General features: G+C 41.8%; 2 protein-coding genes across 2 annotated transcripts in view; one reads left to right on the forward strand and one right to left on the reverse strand.

Moving 5' to 3' along the window:
• Positions 1–2,014: 2,014 nt before the first annotated feature.
• On the reverse strand, positions 2,015–10,326 carry PSMD7 (proteasome 26S subunit, non-ATPase 7). The gene is made up of 7 exons (XM_037516025.1): positions 10,147–10,326; positions 7,657–7,748; positions 6,339–6,431; positions 5,594–5,691; positions 5,015–5,095; positions 3,253–3,344; positions 2,015–2,494 (listed from the first exon to the last, which is right to left on the reverse strand). The coding sequence occupies exons 1-7, from the start codon at positions 10,218–10,220 to the stop codon at positions 2,056–2,058; spliced, it is 969 nt and encodes a 322-aa protein (XP_037371922.1). The 5' UTR covers positions 10,221–10,326; the 3' UTR covers positions 2,015–2,055.
• A 73-nt stretch (positions 10,327–10,399) lies between these two features.
• The window catches only part of ZFHX3 (zinc finger homeobox 3), a 1,259,585-nt gene continuing 1,253,480 nt past the window's right edge, over positions 10,400–16,504 (forward strand). Inside the window, 1 exon segment of the mRNA XM_054696960.1 lies at positions 10,400–10,509. The gene's annotated coding sequence lies outside the window, so the exon portion shown is untranslated.

A 16,504-nucleotide genomic window follows, 5' to 3' on the forward strand; every position in this document is an offset into this window, starting at 1 on the left:
CAACCACTGAGCCACCCGGGGAGGCCCTGGTGTCCTGTTCTGATAGTTTCTCTCTTTACATTAAGGATAACCAACCTGTACACTCAGGGAGATTTTAGTGAGTTATATCATACAGAAAACCCATAAGGAGTAAATGCCATCATCTCTCTGACCTGTGTGGCAGGAGCAGCTTGAAGTCTCTCATAGTTCATTCTGAAGTGTTTGCAAATAGAGGAGAAAGTTAATGTTACTGCTATGAATTTAGGGTGACTTTTTCCAGGTTACTTTTTCAGTGTTTTCTAAATAATAGAAATCTCATCTTGACACTTGCCAGGCTATACAAACACTAGATTTTATTTTAGGTGAGGGTGATTGGTTTTGCAGTCAAGTTGACTGCTATTTGTGTAAGCAAGATTTTGTCCATAGCCTTATGAGGCTTATTCTCATATATAGGATAGCAGCAATTCTGCCTTAGAATGAGTCACTTAGGCTCAATGACTCTAGGGACTACGAACTATTTTCATTAGAATTAGGAATTGAGGATTTTGTTAGGAAGGTAGAAGTCCATTTTGCTCATGTGGGTTGAACTATTAAATATAATAAGACTTGCGTATTCCCATGTCCTTAGGTGCTCAGTGAACAGTGCAATTTATCAAAGAGGGACAAACTTAAAAGCTTGTGGCATGTGTTATTACATTACACCCTGGGAGAGTATTTAAATCCAAATTATACTGCTGAAGGCAGACCTGAATCCTGCATGGCCTCAAATTGCCACCTCACTTCTGTGACGGAACCAGTCCTTGGGATGACATTCTGCTTACAGCCTTAGAACTATTGCATCTGGCTCTCCTTTTACTCCCTTCAGAAAGTTGTTCAGGTGTCGCTTTCTCATGTTTAAACCCTAATGAACCTTTAAGTGATCCCTGACCTGGGTATGGTAGAATAAAAGTTACAAATCTTACTATTAACCTCTAAATTTCCACTACCTCTTTTTTGCAGGTTTGTTGTGGAATGCAAATTGAAACTTCTGTTAACTTTGAAGTATTTTTAACACTTTGACATGATTTGAGAATCAAGTTTTAGTGGTTTTATCATTGTATTCTTCAATCTTTGAACATTTTGACTATACTGTCCATTAGAGTACTCTAAGAGTTTAAACTACTGAAGAAATTAATATCCAAGTGACCATTAAATGTCAAGTGATTGACTAATTTGTTGAGAGGAGCACTGATATTAACTTTGGGGGATCGTCATTCCATCCTTAGGAACATCCCCCCTACGCTTATGGTTTTCTTAGACCTACTGCAGTGGTGAACTGGTGAATGTGTCCCTTGTGGAAAAACTGCTCTGGGCACTCCACAGATGAGGCATCTGAGGCTTGAGCTAGGGCCCAGGTCTTCTGGGCTCAGCTGAGTGCTTCTCACTATAGCAGACTGTCTGCTTATGAATGAATGAGGCTCTTTCATAGAAATTCCTAATCTAAAATAATTCAAGGCAGCATCAATTAAATGCTATCTTGGCTGCTTCTGAAAACAATGGGTTGCCCCTCCCAAAGTAAAAAACCACTAGAACACAGTCTTAAAAACCACGCCATTTAATTGTATCTTTGAAGGTAAACAATATATGGAGGTGGAACCCAAGTCCTGAGAATGCCAGAATTATGGGTCCCCAAAGTCCCAGGGTGTGTTGTATCAAAGAGTTCAGAGGGTCAGAACTCATGCATTCCACTGAATGTTACGAACTGCCAGAAACCTAAGAGTCGTTGGTGATGGGGGAAATTCAACTCCTGGTTTTATGGATAAATGAATGCAGAGTACCAAAAATGTTATGTCTACTTCACTTTTCTCACACAATTTGAAGCCTGAGCTATCATATCCCCAGCTGCTAGCAGCCTAGGCTGCACTTTGGGTCCACGAGTCCCTCCATCCTTCACTCCATGTCATGCCGCAGCAAGAGCGAGGCAGAGCGTGCCTCGACACAGCCGCTTAAACAGCACTTGAAAGGGAAAGAACCCTCTTGTCGGCACACGGAGTTAGTTTATAAGATTTTAATTTACAAATTAAAAGGCTACATGTTTTATTTTTTCTCCTTTTTCTCTTCTTTCTTTACATCACTCTTTTCCTTCTCTTTCTCTTTGTCATCTTTTCTATCTTTTTTGCTCTCTTCTTTTTCCTGCCCTTCTTTCTTCTCCGCATCCCGGTTGGCAATTTTGTTGTTGATGAGGTTGTGAAGCGCGACCACAGACCTGATCAGGGAGGCCAAGTACACCACCACCATCTGGTCGTTTGTCTTCAGGTAAAAGGCCTTGACAAACTCCTGCAGGCTGACATCTGGCAGCAGGTTGAAGACGTCCTGCAGCTGGTAGATAATCTGGTGGTTGATAGGCAGCTTGCCAGTGGCCACTTTCTCCAGGTAGCTCCTGATGTCCAGAAGCTTGGAGTTTAGTCCCTTCAAACCATGGACCTGGTTTGTGATCCGCTGGGAAAGAGTGCCCACTGTAGTGTCTTTGATGTCTCTGTAATAATACACAACAGGAAGGGGCAGGAAGATGCATCAATCTACTGTTATATCACATGCATCCTCACATTCTAAGGAAACCCCCAACTTAGTGGGGAAGAGCAAGTCTTAAAAAAAAAAAAAGTTTACTTCTCCGTTTTATAAAGATTTGGGTACAATAAACTGCCTCAATTTCATTTTCATTTGGAGGCATATATTTTATCTTTTACCAGGGGACATTTTTTTTTAGAAGATGATTAAACAGTGAGAGATAAAGTGAAAACAGTTTTACTTACAAAACTCTAACAGAAGTTTGTGTCAACAACTGTACCCTGCTGCTGGTTTCTGGGTAAATTTGTACAACTACTCAATTTTCTTGTTTCTAAAAAAGGCATTTTCCTTGTTCTGAACTTAAATCAGCAGTAACTTTTTAAACTGGGAGGAACCTTATTGGTTGAGAAAAACTATGACATTTCCAAATATGTAAGTAGAGGATTTTAAAATAAAGCCCATCCCAAGATTTGTTTTCTTTGCATAAAACTGGTTTGTTCCTGTCACTGAAAAGGACATCCAATGGAAGAAGAGACACCTGCATTTATTTCCTACATTGAGTTTCCAGACACGTGGACTTTCCAGGTGTGAACTGTGACTCAAGACATTTTTGGAGCTGACCCAGGCCTAGAACCCAGGTCGCTATACTCCTGCTACTGATCTTTTTTTTTTAATACAGGGCAGTCTTTGGGTGCTCTGAATTCCGATGCCATCCCAAGGTCTTACCGTAACAAGTGTTCAACTCCAACTTCCTCCGCTTCCTCTGCTCCAATTTCACTGGTCACGTGCTCAAATGTTTTCGAGGTCGGAGTTCCATCCTGTGACAGGTAAAAAACTATAAAGTCACTTACAAATTGGCACATTCCTTTTCACACCTTGATTTTTCTTTAAGTCAAATTATTCTGAGGTAGCATTACTGGGTTTTCCATGGCAAGGGTGGGTAAGGTTTGCTTTGAAAGCTCAGTCTTGTAAGTTAAAATTACAGTGGCCCGGTTCAGTCACAAGGTCTGCTGGATGCTTTATCATTAGCTTTGTTCTGAAGAAAAATCTTGATAATTCTCTACAGGCCTACAGTGGGGACCAGACACTCAGGGAAGTCTCAATTAGGTTCATTATTATTTAGTTCTTTCTAGAATAGGCAATATACAGGGTACCTATAGTTGAGGTAGATTCATGTCAGAAAATACAACTTTTAACCATCTACTGTCCACTGGATCAAATGATACCAGAACACCAAAACAATGCTTTCTGATGGTCTGAATTAATCAAAGGATTCTCTAGGGCATGTGGTTCATTTTATCTCCTAGTGACTTCCTGATGGGACTCAGGAGTAACTTTTCTTAGATTTAGTGCAGAGAGGCTGTACATTTGTAAAATCTGTAAATCAGGACTAATACCTGGCAGAATCAGGACTACATAGCAGTGAGGACAGACTCTGTAGCCAGATTGGCTGGGATCAAAGTCTGGCTCTGCCAGTATGTGATAAGGAAGCTTTGGGAAAGTTGTTTAACTTATAGTAAGTGATGTTAATGTTAGCTGTTAATATTCTACCCAGGGCATTGTGAATGCTGTAAATGCCATTTTTATCTTGCCTCATATGCTGGAAGGGTCTGAGCCTTTGGCAATATTACAGAATTTCCTGGCATGCCTTTTCAGGTACTAATTTTTCCCTGGCTTCAACTTGTAAGATGACCATTATGTCCCCTATTAAAAAAATCTTGTGCATTGGTGGCATGTGTGTCATCAGACACATACTCCTTTTTGAGAGAGGCAGGATAAAAATTAACTTAAAAACAACTGTATCAGACCAATGATAAAACCCTTATTTCAACTAGGAAATAAATCTGGATCTATGCCCCTTGGTAGCAAGGCAAAAAGATAAACAGGAGAGCTCAATGCAAGGAACATTTGCTGGGTACTAACCTGAAGTATCTTCTTCCAGATTTTAAATCCGAACATAAGATTAAATACTACTTATTAAATCCCTCAGGCTTTTGACTTTGGAAATACAAGGCTGAACTCTCTGCTCACCCTCAGTGCAAATATTTTGCATTCACTAGAAAACATATATACATTTCACACCAAATCCTAGAATCTGAGTTCAGTATTACTGGATCTAGAGGAAAGCTATAATTCATGTTTACACTCAGAGCACAAGATACCATGGGACTAAGTACAAATCACATTGATGAGTCAGGGCTACCAGGCACTGCATTTACTTTGCCATGAACACTCCTGGTCCTCATTTACCTTCTATGCATCTCAATTTCATCTGTGAAAGGTGACTTTAGGTATTTATGATATTTTCTACATCTAAAATTTGGTGATTCAACAATTCGAGGTAAAAAAACCACAATATCAGTTGACAGAAAAATTACGTCTCTTTGTTAAAGTGATACAGAGTTTGTTGACTTGAAAGTAGGAGAAAAAAATTCAATCACTTGCTAAGTAGTATATCTAATCTTCTGCTTCTAGCAAAATGACTTACGTCATGAACTTCTTCCACTGAAATATATGCTTCTGTGGGTAGTCCCAGGTCCTTTGGCTTCACGTCAATAATGACCAATACCTGGCAAAAAACACATTTTAGCAAACCACTTTACAGTGAGCATGTAAGGAATAAATGCAGCCATCCTCTGTTAGACTGTTAGTTATTTCATTCATTCAACCAGAATTTTCAGCAAAAACAAGTTTATAAATCACATGCTCTCATCAATTGCTGCTCTTTGCAGCAACTATCTGCTCTGTCCATCAACAAGCTGAGAGATAGCACAGTGTAGGAAATTTGAGTTAAAACACATTTTAATTCCAGTCCACAGTTTCTTAAGAGTTTACCAACCATGCTGAACCTCAGTTTTCTCTCTTTAAGAAGGCTAACAAGCTAAAATAGTTATTGAGAAGATTAAGGATCCTGTGACTTACTCTGCTACATGAAATACTATAACACTAAATTTACAGAGAAAAAGTGGTGAAATGATTTGCTACCCAAATCCTTCGTAGGATGCTCTAAATTGAATTGGCTGGCAAAGAGTATCACTCAAGAATTTTAATGCTAGAGGGCACTTACTGAGTTGGGGCAGTATCTTTTCATGAGTTCATTGATGGCGATGTCATTCTTGTGTAGTTTAGGGCCCGTGTGGTACCATCCAACTATTCTTTCTCTGGCTAGGAAGGAAAAAAAAACCCAGTATCTTTAAATTGTTACATGAAGACCTAAATAATCCCCCTAAAAGGTATGGTTATGTTCTCTACCTTTTAAAAATTCTAGCACACTTTAAAATTCTTAATACACTTAAGAAAGAAATCTAAAACCCAAAACTAGAAGTCTCAGAAAATAAGGAGTGTGGGAAATCCAGATATATCCTTATTTTAGACTACTTTAGGAGACCATTTATACATGAAACAACTAGAAAACAATTCCAAGGCAATATATAAACAAATGCAAGTTCATGTCACATAGATTGCAACTGTGAGTGTCGAGGGAATAAACATTTCCAAAGCAATGTTGCTGTAATGAAATAAAATGAAAATGTTATATGTGACAGAGAGGGATGTTTACCCTGGTGGTACCAAAGCCCTAGAGGCAGGTAGATTTTATTTGCTAGCTCTCCACTTCTCTGGGCAGAGAGCTAGCAGGCTCCTTATGTCTTATTGGCGTTAAATTGCGACTCTAGTTTTTCATTTATTTTACCTCATTCCTTTCTTAGCACTAGTTAGGTGAAAGAGCTCTTGACATTAAACAGAGAAATATTTAGATGTATCACACACAAGATACAGAAATCAACACAACTTCTTAAAAAATCAAGACATACCATTGACTTTCTTAAACATTCCATACATGTTTTCCAAATAATCATGGTCTAAAAACCAGACAGAATCATCTTTGTCATCTTCATCAAAAGGGACTAAAGGGAAGGAAAAAACAAAAGATTTAGTTTAGGGTACTTGATAGCACCTCAGAGCACAGGTCAAAACTAGAGACCAGTAGGCAGATCTAATTTCTGCAGTGTTTTATTTATTCAATATGGTATTAAAATTATTTTCAGTTGTTCATTTAAAAACTGGGAGAGGGCCTCCCCTGGTGGTGCAGCGGTGGGCAGCGAGGCTGCCTGCGGCCTCTGCATCGCCGGTTTGATCCCCGGCTGCCGGCGAGGTTCCCACATGGTGCGCAGACCTCTCCTGCCGCCTGCTGCTCCCCTCAGCAGTGTACTTCGGTCCTTCTGCCTGTTCTGTTCCCTGCTCTGGCTCTGGTGAGTTCTCTTACCCTCCCACGCTTCTAACTGTACCCAGTGCTTGTATAAATAAATAAATAAATCTTTAAAAAATAAAAAGCCACTGCTAAAGAAAATCTAAGCTTAAGGAAAAAAAACAAAAAAAAAAAACAAAAAAAAAAAGAACTGGATTTCACATAGAAATCCAGGCTAAATCACATAGACTTCCAGCTTCTCCTGAAAAAAACTGGAAGACCTGGCAACAACTGGCCAGTCAGGTAGAGGATGCTACTTTAAAAAAGGATACACACGTTTTTCAGTTTTCAGAAAGTCCCATTACTTCCTATTTCCCAGCTGGCAGATTATATTACTGCTTAGTCCTTTCAGATACTGGAGTTAGTGACTGATAGTTCAAAGGTCATCTCAGCAATTAATTTGTTCTCTGATGCTATTGTTTTAATCATAAAATACATGGATATTTTCTTATAGATTCAGGAAATCAAGAGTACAGGAGAAATGTTTTCCATTCCCCTTTGCCTACCCAGAAGCATGGTTAACAGTTTAGTGCAAAGGTTACCAAATAGACCAATTGCCTATTTTTATAAATTGTAACTAGAGCATAGCTCCTTATTTGTCTACTTATATCTATAGTTGCCTTTGTGCTATAACAACAGAGCTGAGCAGCTGCAACAGAGACCGCATGGCCTGTATATTTAAAATATTTACTATCCTGCTTAGTGTGTAGCCTTTAGCTTCTCTTTTCTATACTTAAGTAATTCAGAAGTACAATCTTTGGGTGTACTAAAAATGGAAACTACTGAAGTTTCTTCCCTTTTTAAAACAAACAAACAAACAAAAAAACCCCACAAACTTAAATGGTATTTTAACCATGGTCTGATAAATGTAAAATGTGTCTTACCTGCAAAACTGTTGGATACATCAAGTACTTTCTTTTGCCATGACCCCAAAAGCACACCAACAACACGCTTCTGATTTCCAACCTTGCCTATTCTGAATGAGAAAGCGTAAGTTAGTCTGATGTGGACCCAATAATTAGCTACTTGGGGAATATGTATGGTACAGAATCAATTCAGCTTACTGGGACCTAATCCCACCAGGGAAATAGAAGAGTTGGAGTAGTCCTTAATATTATATTCTGATAAATGAGCAACTCATGAACTTTGTACATTGGCAATTTTTGGTCATAACTGACTGCAAAGTCATTCACACTTGGAAGAATCTCAAACTTCACAGAAATTTAAAATGGAGAAAATGTAAGCTCAGTATAGAGTTTTAAAATGTTATTTGGTTAGTATTTGAAAAACACAATGTTGCCACATTTCACATTTTTTTCCTCCCTTCAGTTTATCTTTCTTATTTTATTTTATTTTTTAAAGATTTATTTATTTATTTATACAAGCACTGGGTACAGTCAGAAGCATGGGCGGGTGAGAGAATTCACCAGAGCCAGAGCAGGGAGCAGAGCAGGCAGAAGGACGGAAGTACACTGCTGAGGTGAGCAGCGGGTGGCAGGAGAGGTCTGCGCACCATGTGGGACCCTCCTCTGGTGGCCGGGGAGCAGCCAGGGATCGAACCAGTGCTGCAGAGGCTGCGGGCAGCTTCGCAACCCAGCGCTCAACTGCAGTGCCACTGGAAAGGCCCTATCTTTCTTCTTTAAACTTTCCCCAACTTCTCTATCTTCAAATCTATTTAGGGCTAAAAATACTAAAGTAGAACCAACTTTATGGTCTGGCACGCAGCTCTTCTCCCGAACATCCCATGCTGACTAGCTCCACTAGATGTGGTTCTTTGTACCATCTAGGGTACAAAGTAATTCTGACTACAGGCAAGCATGGGTCATTTGCAGTCTCTGAGGGGCTACTTTAGACTGAAGCCATCAGTGTGCTGATGACTAATCACACTAAGGAAGGCTGAATGAGTGAAAAGTAGCTTAACTACTTCAGAATTTTAATCTCCAAACTTAAGCGATTTTTGTCCTAAGGAGTGAAAAGTGTTTCACTTCATTTCATTGCTCTTCATGTAGAATTTTCCTTTGGCTACTAGCAAATGTGAGATAGACACAATCTATGTTCCAAGGAAAGACAAAAGGCCACCAGGAAATAAACTACAACCTTCAGCCAAGGGTTCCACATTGCTTAATTTGTGTATTTTCTCTAAACCCAGTTTGAAAAATTTAAAAATACCAACCAAATTCAGGGTTTGAATCGAAGTTAAGGATTCTGGTGGTTTTAATGTTTGGGGAAATCTTAGGGACTGAATTCCACACTTCAAAGGAAACATCCATAACCATGGGCTTTTCTAATGGTCTACAACATCCATTTGTCTTTCTAAAAACCCTGCATTTGTTATCTGCCACAGCAGCTTGCAGTGTCTGCTTGCTGTGTCCTTAACAGGTGTTGGTTGAGTTTACTGAACAGAAACTGAAATGGTGCCTGCCCCATTAGCACCTCTCCTAATCAATGGGAGAAAAAGAGTAATTACTGTACAGTGAAAGTGGCTTCCCATCCTGTTGGGCTGAGGTCAGTAAAAGCAATGGAACTCAACTGGGGACCCTGAGCCTAAGGGAATCAGTTTGTCTTTAGCTCTTGGAAATTAGAGTTGTACAAAGCAAGTTGCAGAAGAACGGGCATATAGCAACTATGACTTTACAGTAGATGCTCCCAAATAGGCCTTTACATTTGCCAACTCAAATTATCTTGTAAAACTTGGAAACACGTGTAACAGGTTCAGCAAGACGAACAGCTCGAAAACAGCAAGGGGCGGCGGAAGGCCACCCTCAAACAATGAGGCGAGCCAGGCGATCTGTCGGATGTTATCTTATTCACTAATGCCCAAATCTCCAACTGCTGTCATTTTTAAAGTAAAAACTGGACGCTTCCTTTACACCTTAAGCTATCCTCAAAGCAAATTCCAGCTTAGAAACGTTCACAAGTCAAAACCAGAGCTCTTCCCGCGAACCCTTTAGGGCGCTGAGCCCAGAATCTTGGTGACAGCCTCAGAGGCACAGAAGCTCGAATCTGAAGGGCTTCCAGACCAGATTCCGCCTTTTTGAGGTGAAAAGGCGCGGACGAGGTGACAGGTGGACACGAGGCCCGGGAAAAGGGGGGAACAGGGCCAACTGAAGCTTGCTCCCCACATTCTGGTGTTCAAAGGACTTGGGTGGGAGGAGGGTGCAGCTCAGGCGGCGGAGTGCCGGCTGGGGCAGGGGGTGATGAAGCGTGGGGACGAAGCGAGGCGACTGGGCTCTGGAAGGCGCGGCTAGCCTGGGCCCCTCGGCGAGCCAGGGCCGCCCCCAGCCCATCAGCGCCCCCGCGGCCGCTTCGCCAGCCGCAGCGTGCCCGTGACTCAGCAGCCAGCCCCGCTAGGCCTCCCCGCGCCGCCCGCTCACCGATTGAAATGATCCACCACACTGAGCAGCACCAGGGGGTGGACCACCACCTTCTGCACCGCCAGTTCCGGCATCGCGACACTCCCCGCCCGCCACGCCCGGCTCCCCGCGACCCGCAAACACCGGCAGCCGCGGCCGCAGCGACTCTGGCGGATCCTCCGGGCCCCGCTCCTCCTCTTCCGGCTCAGCCGCTGCCGTGAGGGCCCCACTTCCGCTCCCAGAGTGCCGCGCGCGCTGTGCTCGCACTGTCGCTCCGGCCGCCATCTTGAGGCGGGAAAAGGCTGGAGGAGGCGGGGCCGCCTTAAGTGACTGGCTACGAGCTTTCCTGGTCGCGAAAGCCAAGCGAAGACGATACTGAGAAAGGTTGGCGTCCCGGTGTTGGTCGTCCTGGTGTTGGTCGTCCAGCGGTGGTTGGCCACGGCTTGTTGCTTTAGTTCCTTCTCACACGCCCGCCCCCTCCCCCCCCCCCGTTTGAGCTCTGTGGGGAAAACACTGAAGAAAAAGTTACGTGATTTTTGACAAATATTATACAAATAGAATATTACAGGTTCTGAGGCCCAGGAAACGTTCATCTTTGCCTCAAGTCAAAAATCCTCCAGAATTTCTGAGAGGAACTGACTTTCAATCCCTCACACTAGAGCACGTCCTTGAAAAAGATTTGGTAATTTAGCTCATCGTTATCGTAGGGAACTGTTCTCTTAATCTTTACTGTGGGCACTTTTTTCGCTTATCAAGCGGTTTATTTATTTTTTACTTTAAAAGTTTATTTATTTTTTAAATTTTATTTTTATATTCCCCATAAAATTGCAACCCCCTTATTTTGACCCCAACCCCTCCTTTGCGCCCCCCACCCCCATAGTGTGTGTCTGGTTCACAGTTGGTTGGTTCAAGCAGTTTTTATACATTCCCACCTGACTTTATGCTTGCCGCTTAATTGGGGCTAGAAGAATGTAATTTGTGCCTAGAGGTTGATTTTTAAACAAACAAACAAAACCACCTAAGAGTTGAAGAAAAGCTGGAAGGCACTAAGGAAATATATTTTGATATTTCGTCAGGAAAGAGAAAAAGGAAGGGTAATAGGGGGAAATGTGAGTGACAAGGACTTTGTTTTTTTTAAAATTATTTATGCATACAAGAACTGGAGTTGGACCTCCCCGGCGGCGCGCAGCGGTTGTGAAGCTGTCTGCAGCCGCTGCAGCGCCTGTTCGATTCCCGGCCGGCCACGGAGATGCCCACATGGCACGGCAGACCTCTCCTGCCTCGTCCGCTGCTCCCCTCAGCAGTGTGTTTTGGTCTTTCTGCCTGTTCTGTTCCCTGTTCTTTCTCTGGTGAATCCTCTCACCGTGCAGTGCCTCTGGCCTGTACCCCAGCTCTTGTATAAAAATAAATAAATCTTTAAAAAAAGCAACAACAACAACAACAAAAACTCTGGGTTATAGGCCAGAGGTGTGGGAGGTGAGAGGATTCACCAGAGACAACTGGGGAACAGAACAGGTGGATTGACTGAAATACACTGCTGAGGGGAGTAGTGGGTGAGACAGGACAGGTCTGCTGCGCATGTGGGTAGCCCCCTGGCTGACCTGGGATCAAACTCATGCTGAAGAGGCTGCAGATAGTTTCACAGTGTTGTGCTTAACCCCTCACACCACCAGGGAGGTCCTGGTCCTTCCCGTTTTTTGCGTTTCCTGCATAAGACATTTGCTCTAGTTTTGGGGCAGCTTCTTTCTGTGAGGAGGGTATAGGTCAAGTAGATGTAAATCAGAGAGAAAGAGGTAGTGTTTACCATCATATACCCCAGACAAGGTTATTTATTGAATTAATAGTTTCGCAAGCCAGGGGATTGTGCTGAGAGATACTTTTCTAAATCTTTTCATTCTCCTTGTTTCCATCCTAGCCTGGGGGGGGGGGGGTGCTCAGAAATGCCCTGCTCACCATGGAGGCTTAGCCAGAGTCAGGAAGAACAAAGATAAGAGATAAGGGAGGTAACAGAAAAACTCACTCCTTTTCTTCTCAAGCACAGTGAAGGAAGAAGACGAGCAAGGTGGTCAGATGTGAGTGTTTCAGTTTTCCCTTCTTTCTAGTCTCAGAGAGTGGGAGGTCTATTGGATGCGTCGGGTACTAGAGGCAGGAAGCAGTTGTTGTTTGTTTTCAAGTCAGGAAGACCTTAGATTGCCCCATGTCGACTTGGGCACTGTTGCACTGATAAGACAATACAGGGAGGGAAATGGAATGAAAGCTTTCAGGCTTGACTGCCTGACCTACCACTGGCTCTGGTTTGTTTGGCGTGGCATGGACAAGACACACAAATAATAAGAGGAAATGACTGCAGAGGGGTGGGAGGCATGGATCCCTGCCTGAGCCAGCCCACAGTCACAGAGTTGCTGTGGTGAGGTTGATTGGCCTGGGAATTCTCTCAAGGCAGCCTTGCCTCAAGAAAGGGTCCCAAGTACTCCAATCATGGACTAGACTGTAGAGGCCAGCAAGGCCTCCCATCACCAGGATAGAAGAGGCGCTGGTCAGAGAACATCCAAGGATCAGCATGAGTACTAGACCCCTTACCTCCTTTGCCACCAAGGAAACATGTGAACCCTACCTCTTCTCCCTGTACTCCAGTGATCCTTCTTAGGGAGAGGAGGGAGGGAAAGGACAACACCAGCTAAATGATGGAAGTTATTTTAAAGGGATTGTTTATATTAAACTAATTTGGTTTTGAAAACGTTATTTCCCCCATGTTTAACCAGCATGCCGAGGCTCGTGAGGGAAGGCTAGTTCTGTTATAGAGCAGCCCTGATATTGAACGGGTTCCTGGCTGTGGGTCCTCACCCGCGCGCTTAAAAGGGACTTATGAATACTCCACTACAGGCACACACAAAAGGTTCATAAAAGGTTTATTTACAAGGGAAAAGGAAATAAGGAAAATGTACAACTCAGGGAGAAAATAGGGAAATAAAGTCTTTAATGCGTCCTACCCGATCCGCTGACCTGGAAACCCAAAGGCACTCTCAGAGCTGGCTGGACGAGCTGGCGGAGAGCCAAAATGGGGGAACCCCCCCAAAGCCCACGTGTCTGCCTTTTATATCAACTTGGCTGCTTAACCCCATCCTCAGGTCCCAGCTACCTTCCCTTTGGTGGTGATGGGATTTGGAGTTCCCAGTGTCTTTGGCTTTGGCCTGGGCTGGGGGTGGAGTCCACAAAGCCTGTATGGAATTAGCTTTAGGACATCCTTTTCCCCCTAACAGTTCCAGACAAAAATGAGTCAATTTGAGTATCAAATTGAGTGTAAGTTAACTGTCATCCTTGTGTCAGTAGGCACTACAATCCCCAAACCGTGCGTTTCCTTGTCCTTATTGAAGGCACTCTCTTGGAAACTGGGTGTAGCTTGTCGCGGGTTAGAGGGAGAAAATTGATTTCTGTGGGAAATTGAGGCTAACCACCATGAGCTAAGAGTTCTGCCTGGAGTATCTGCATTCATGCATAATCTGTTTTTTGATGATAAGCTTTATTAAAATATCTTAGGCCTAAAACTCTTTCTAGAATTCTAGATCTGACATCCACCTGGATGTTCTATATTCCATAAACATCTCAGGTACGGCAGGATGGAATTGAATTTGCCATTTTCCTCCCAGACTTGCTGCTTTTGCAGGAACGTAGCCAATGTTCCCAAGGGACGACATCAGAAACTTGGAAGTCATTCTAGATTTTCCATTTCATTTTCATAGAAATCTAATTGGTCAGTAAACTCATGCCCTTGCAAATGGGTAGAGACTCATTACTTCCAAGCACCTGGCTGCTTTTCTAGCTTCTGTAAACGCCACCAACACACCAGCCAGCGTGTGTCTTTATTAGCCAGACCTTCCTTTGATTTCCTTCTTTTCTTTTGTATATTGATTGCAGATTTTTGCTTTGTGTTTACCATGAAGCTCATATAAATCTTAGAGTTATGATAATCTGTTTTAAGGTAATAACATCTTTAATTGCATATGAACTACCCTTTTTCCTCCCCTTGCCCATTATGTTTTTGATGTCACATTTTACATCTTTTTATATTGTATATCCACTAACAAATTATTATAGTGATTTTTTTTTAAATACTGCTGTCTTTCAATCCTTTCTGCTCAAGTTAAGTGATTAACAGACCATACATTACAGTATTAGAGTACTCAGACTTTGCTTATATACTTAACTTTACTGTGTTTTATATTTTCATGTTATGATTTGTAATCAGCATCCTTTCATTTCAGCATTTCTTGTAAGAAAGATAGGTTCTGTGGTGCTATACTCCCTCTCATTTGTTTGAGGAAGCTTCTTTACACTGTTTGTCATTTCTGAAGGACCACTTTGCTAGGTAAAGTATTCTTGGTTGTAGTTATTTTGTTTCAGCACTTTGAGTATATCAGCCTGCTTTTTCTTGGCCTGTAGTATTTCTGCTAAGAAATCGACGAGAGCGTTATGGGGGTTCCCCTTTATTTGGGGAATTTTTGTTTCTTACCTCTTTTAAAAAATTTCTCTTTGTTTTTGATTCTTGCCATTTTCATTCTGATGGGTTCTGGAGAAGTTTCATTTGGTAACTTGTTTGAGCACCTATGAGCTTCATGAACTTGGATGTCTAAATATTTCCCCAAATTTGGGAGGTTTTCAGCATTATGTCTCTAAATTTTCTCCCTCTCTTCTTCTGTAAAAAGAGGGCACTTTAACTAGGAATGGAGAGTGAATGCTGGGCAGACAAAAACAACATATTTTTCCTGGGGTATGAAAAGCTTAACATGGTTTTTGGAATCTAATGAAAACTTCATAGATATTAGACATGGTTATCATTCGAGTGTAGAGTAATGATGATTATTATATTTCATAACATAGCAACTTGATGTCTTTATTAATCTGGTTGTTATAGGGCAGGGAGAGGGGCAGCCCAAACCCCGCAAACCTGCCTATTCTAAATGGGTTCTGCCATCCGCCGCATCAATACAAAACATAAAAGACTTTAATGGGAAGGAACTTTAATAAAACTAGGAAACAATACAGGTAAGGCAAAGAGTCTAGTTTCTAAATGAAGCACCCAAAGTTACCCGTCCCCTCGTGGGTAAAAGTCCATCCAAATGGGATTGGCCCAGAGCAAGGCCCCAAAGCCTGCCACAAGTCTACAGCATCTTCCAGTGGGGACCCACAGAAAAGGGCCAGAAACAACCAGACAAGCCCGGAAGGAAAAGAGCAAAATCAACATCAAGATAAAAGCTGCCATTGTCACCTCCCCATGGGTCTCACCCACATCTGTGTCACCCAGTCCACAACCAAAAGACAAGCGCAGTTTCTTCACGTGTCTCTAGGCTCCATGTGCCTCCTCCAGGTCTCCTGGCTCCATCCTGCTTCCTTCCTCAGTCTCTTCTCCAGCTTCTCCTCTTCCTGCTCAGCTCCACCCTCCCTTGGGTGGGGCAGGGAACCTCCCCCTTTCCTGGGGACCACTCTGTTACATGGTGATTGTATTTATTTATTTTTTACTACTCACAGTTTTAATTATAATACAAGTCATGGGAAGGAAGCCAATATTCACCAATAAATGATTAGTTAATAAATTATGGTACAACCAATTAGCTACTGAAAGCTAAGTGTCCAAAGAACATGTGAGGGTATTTAGAAAATATTCGTAGTACATGGAGAAAAAGAATTAGCTACAGAGAACAGCATATGCATTTCCTGTGTGGGAGCTAGAAATCTGTACCCATAGGAGCCTGGAAAGACACTCACTAAAATATTAATTGATTATTTCTGGGAGTGAATTACAAGTGATTTTTGGTTTTTCTTCTTGCTTTTAAGTTCTCTCAAGTTTTTTTTTAATTAGCATGTATTACTTTTAAATTGGGAAATAATGGTGTGGGGTATTTGGAAAATAATGTTATTTTAAAGGTACAAAAATTTATTCTGCAGGGTAGGAAAAGGGAGAAGAATCAAAACAGGTGTGGGAAGAACACAAGTGACTATGGTGATGAATTGATGGTGGGAATTTCATGGGGACTACACCTGAGAGGAGAAAGCATACATTGTACAAGAATGATGTTAAAAAAATTAAAAAAAAAAAAAACAAAAAACAAACTAGATGATAGAGCAAAAAAAGAAATTTTAAATTTAAAATTTAAATTTTAAATTACTAAGAATCATGATACATTAAAAAAAGAAAATAAGAGATTCTTTTATCTAGTAATACAAATATTTGTCACATGTGAAAAGGGTAGAAATATTGCTTTATTTGAGAAACTTACATCCAAATTACTTTTAAGTGTTTTTAAAAAAAAGACCTAGAAGCATCCAAGAAAAAACATATGCAACTTTCACAGGAATAAGGGCAAAACAATGGGGTTGATGA

The sequence above is a fragment of the Talpa occidentalis genome, unplaced genomic scaffold, assembly GCF_014898055.3.
Source record: "Talpa occidentalis isolate TD23 unplaced genomic scaffold, MPIMG_talOcc4v2.1 talOcc4.17, whole genome shotgun sequence".
Taxonomy (NCBI): domain Eukaryota; kingdom Metazoa; phylum Chordata; class Mammalia; order Eulipotyphla; family Talpidae; genus Talpa; species Talpa occidentalis.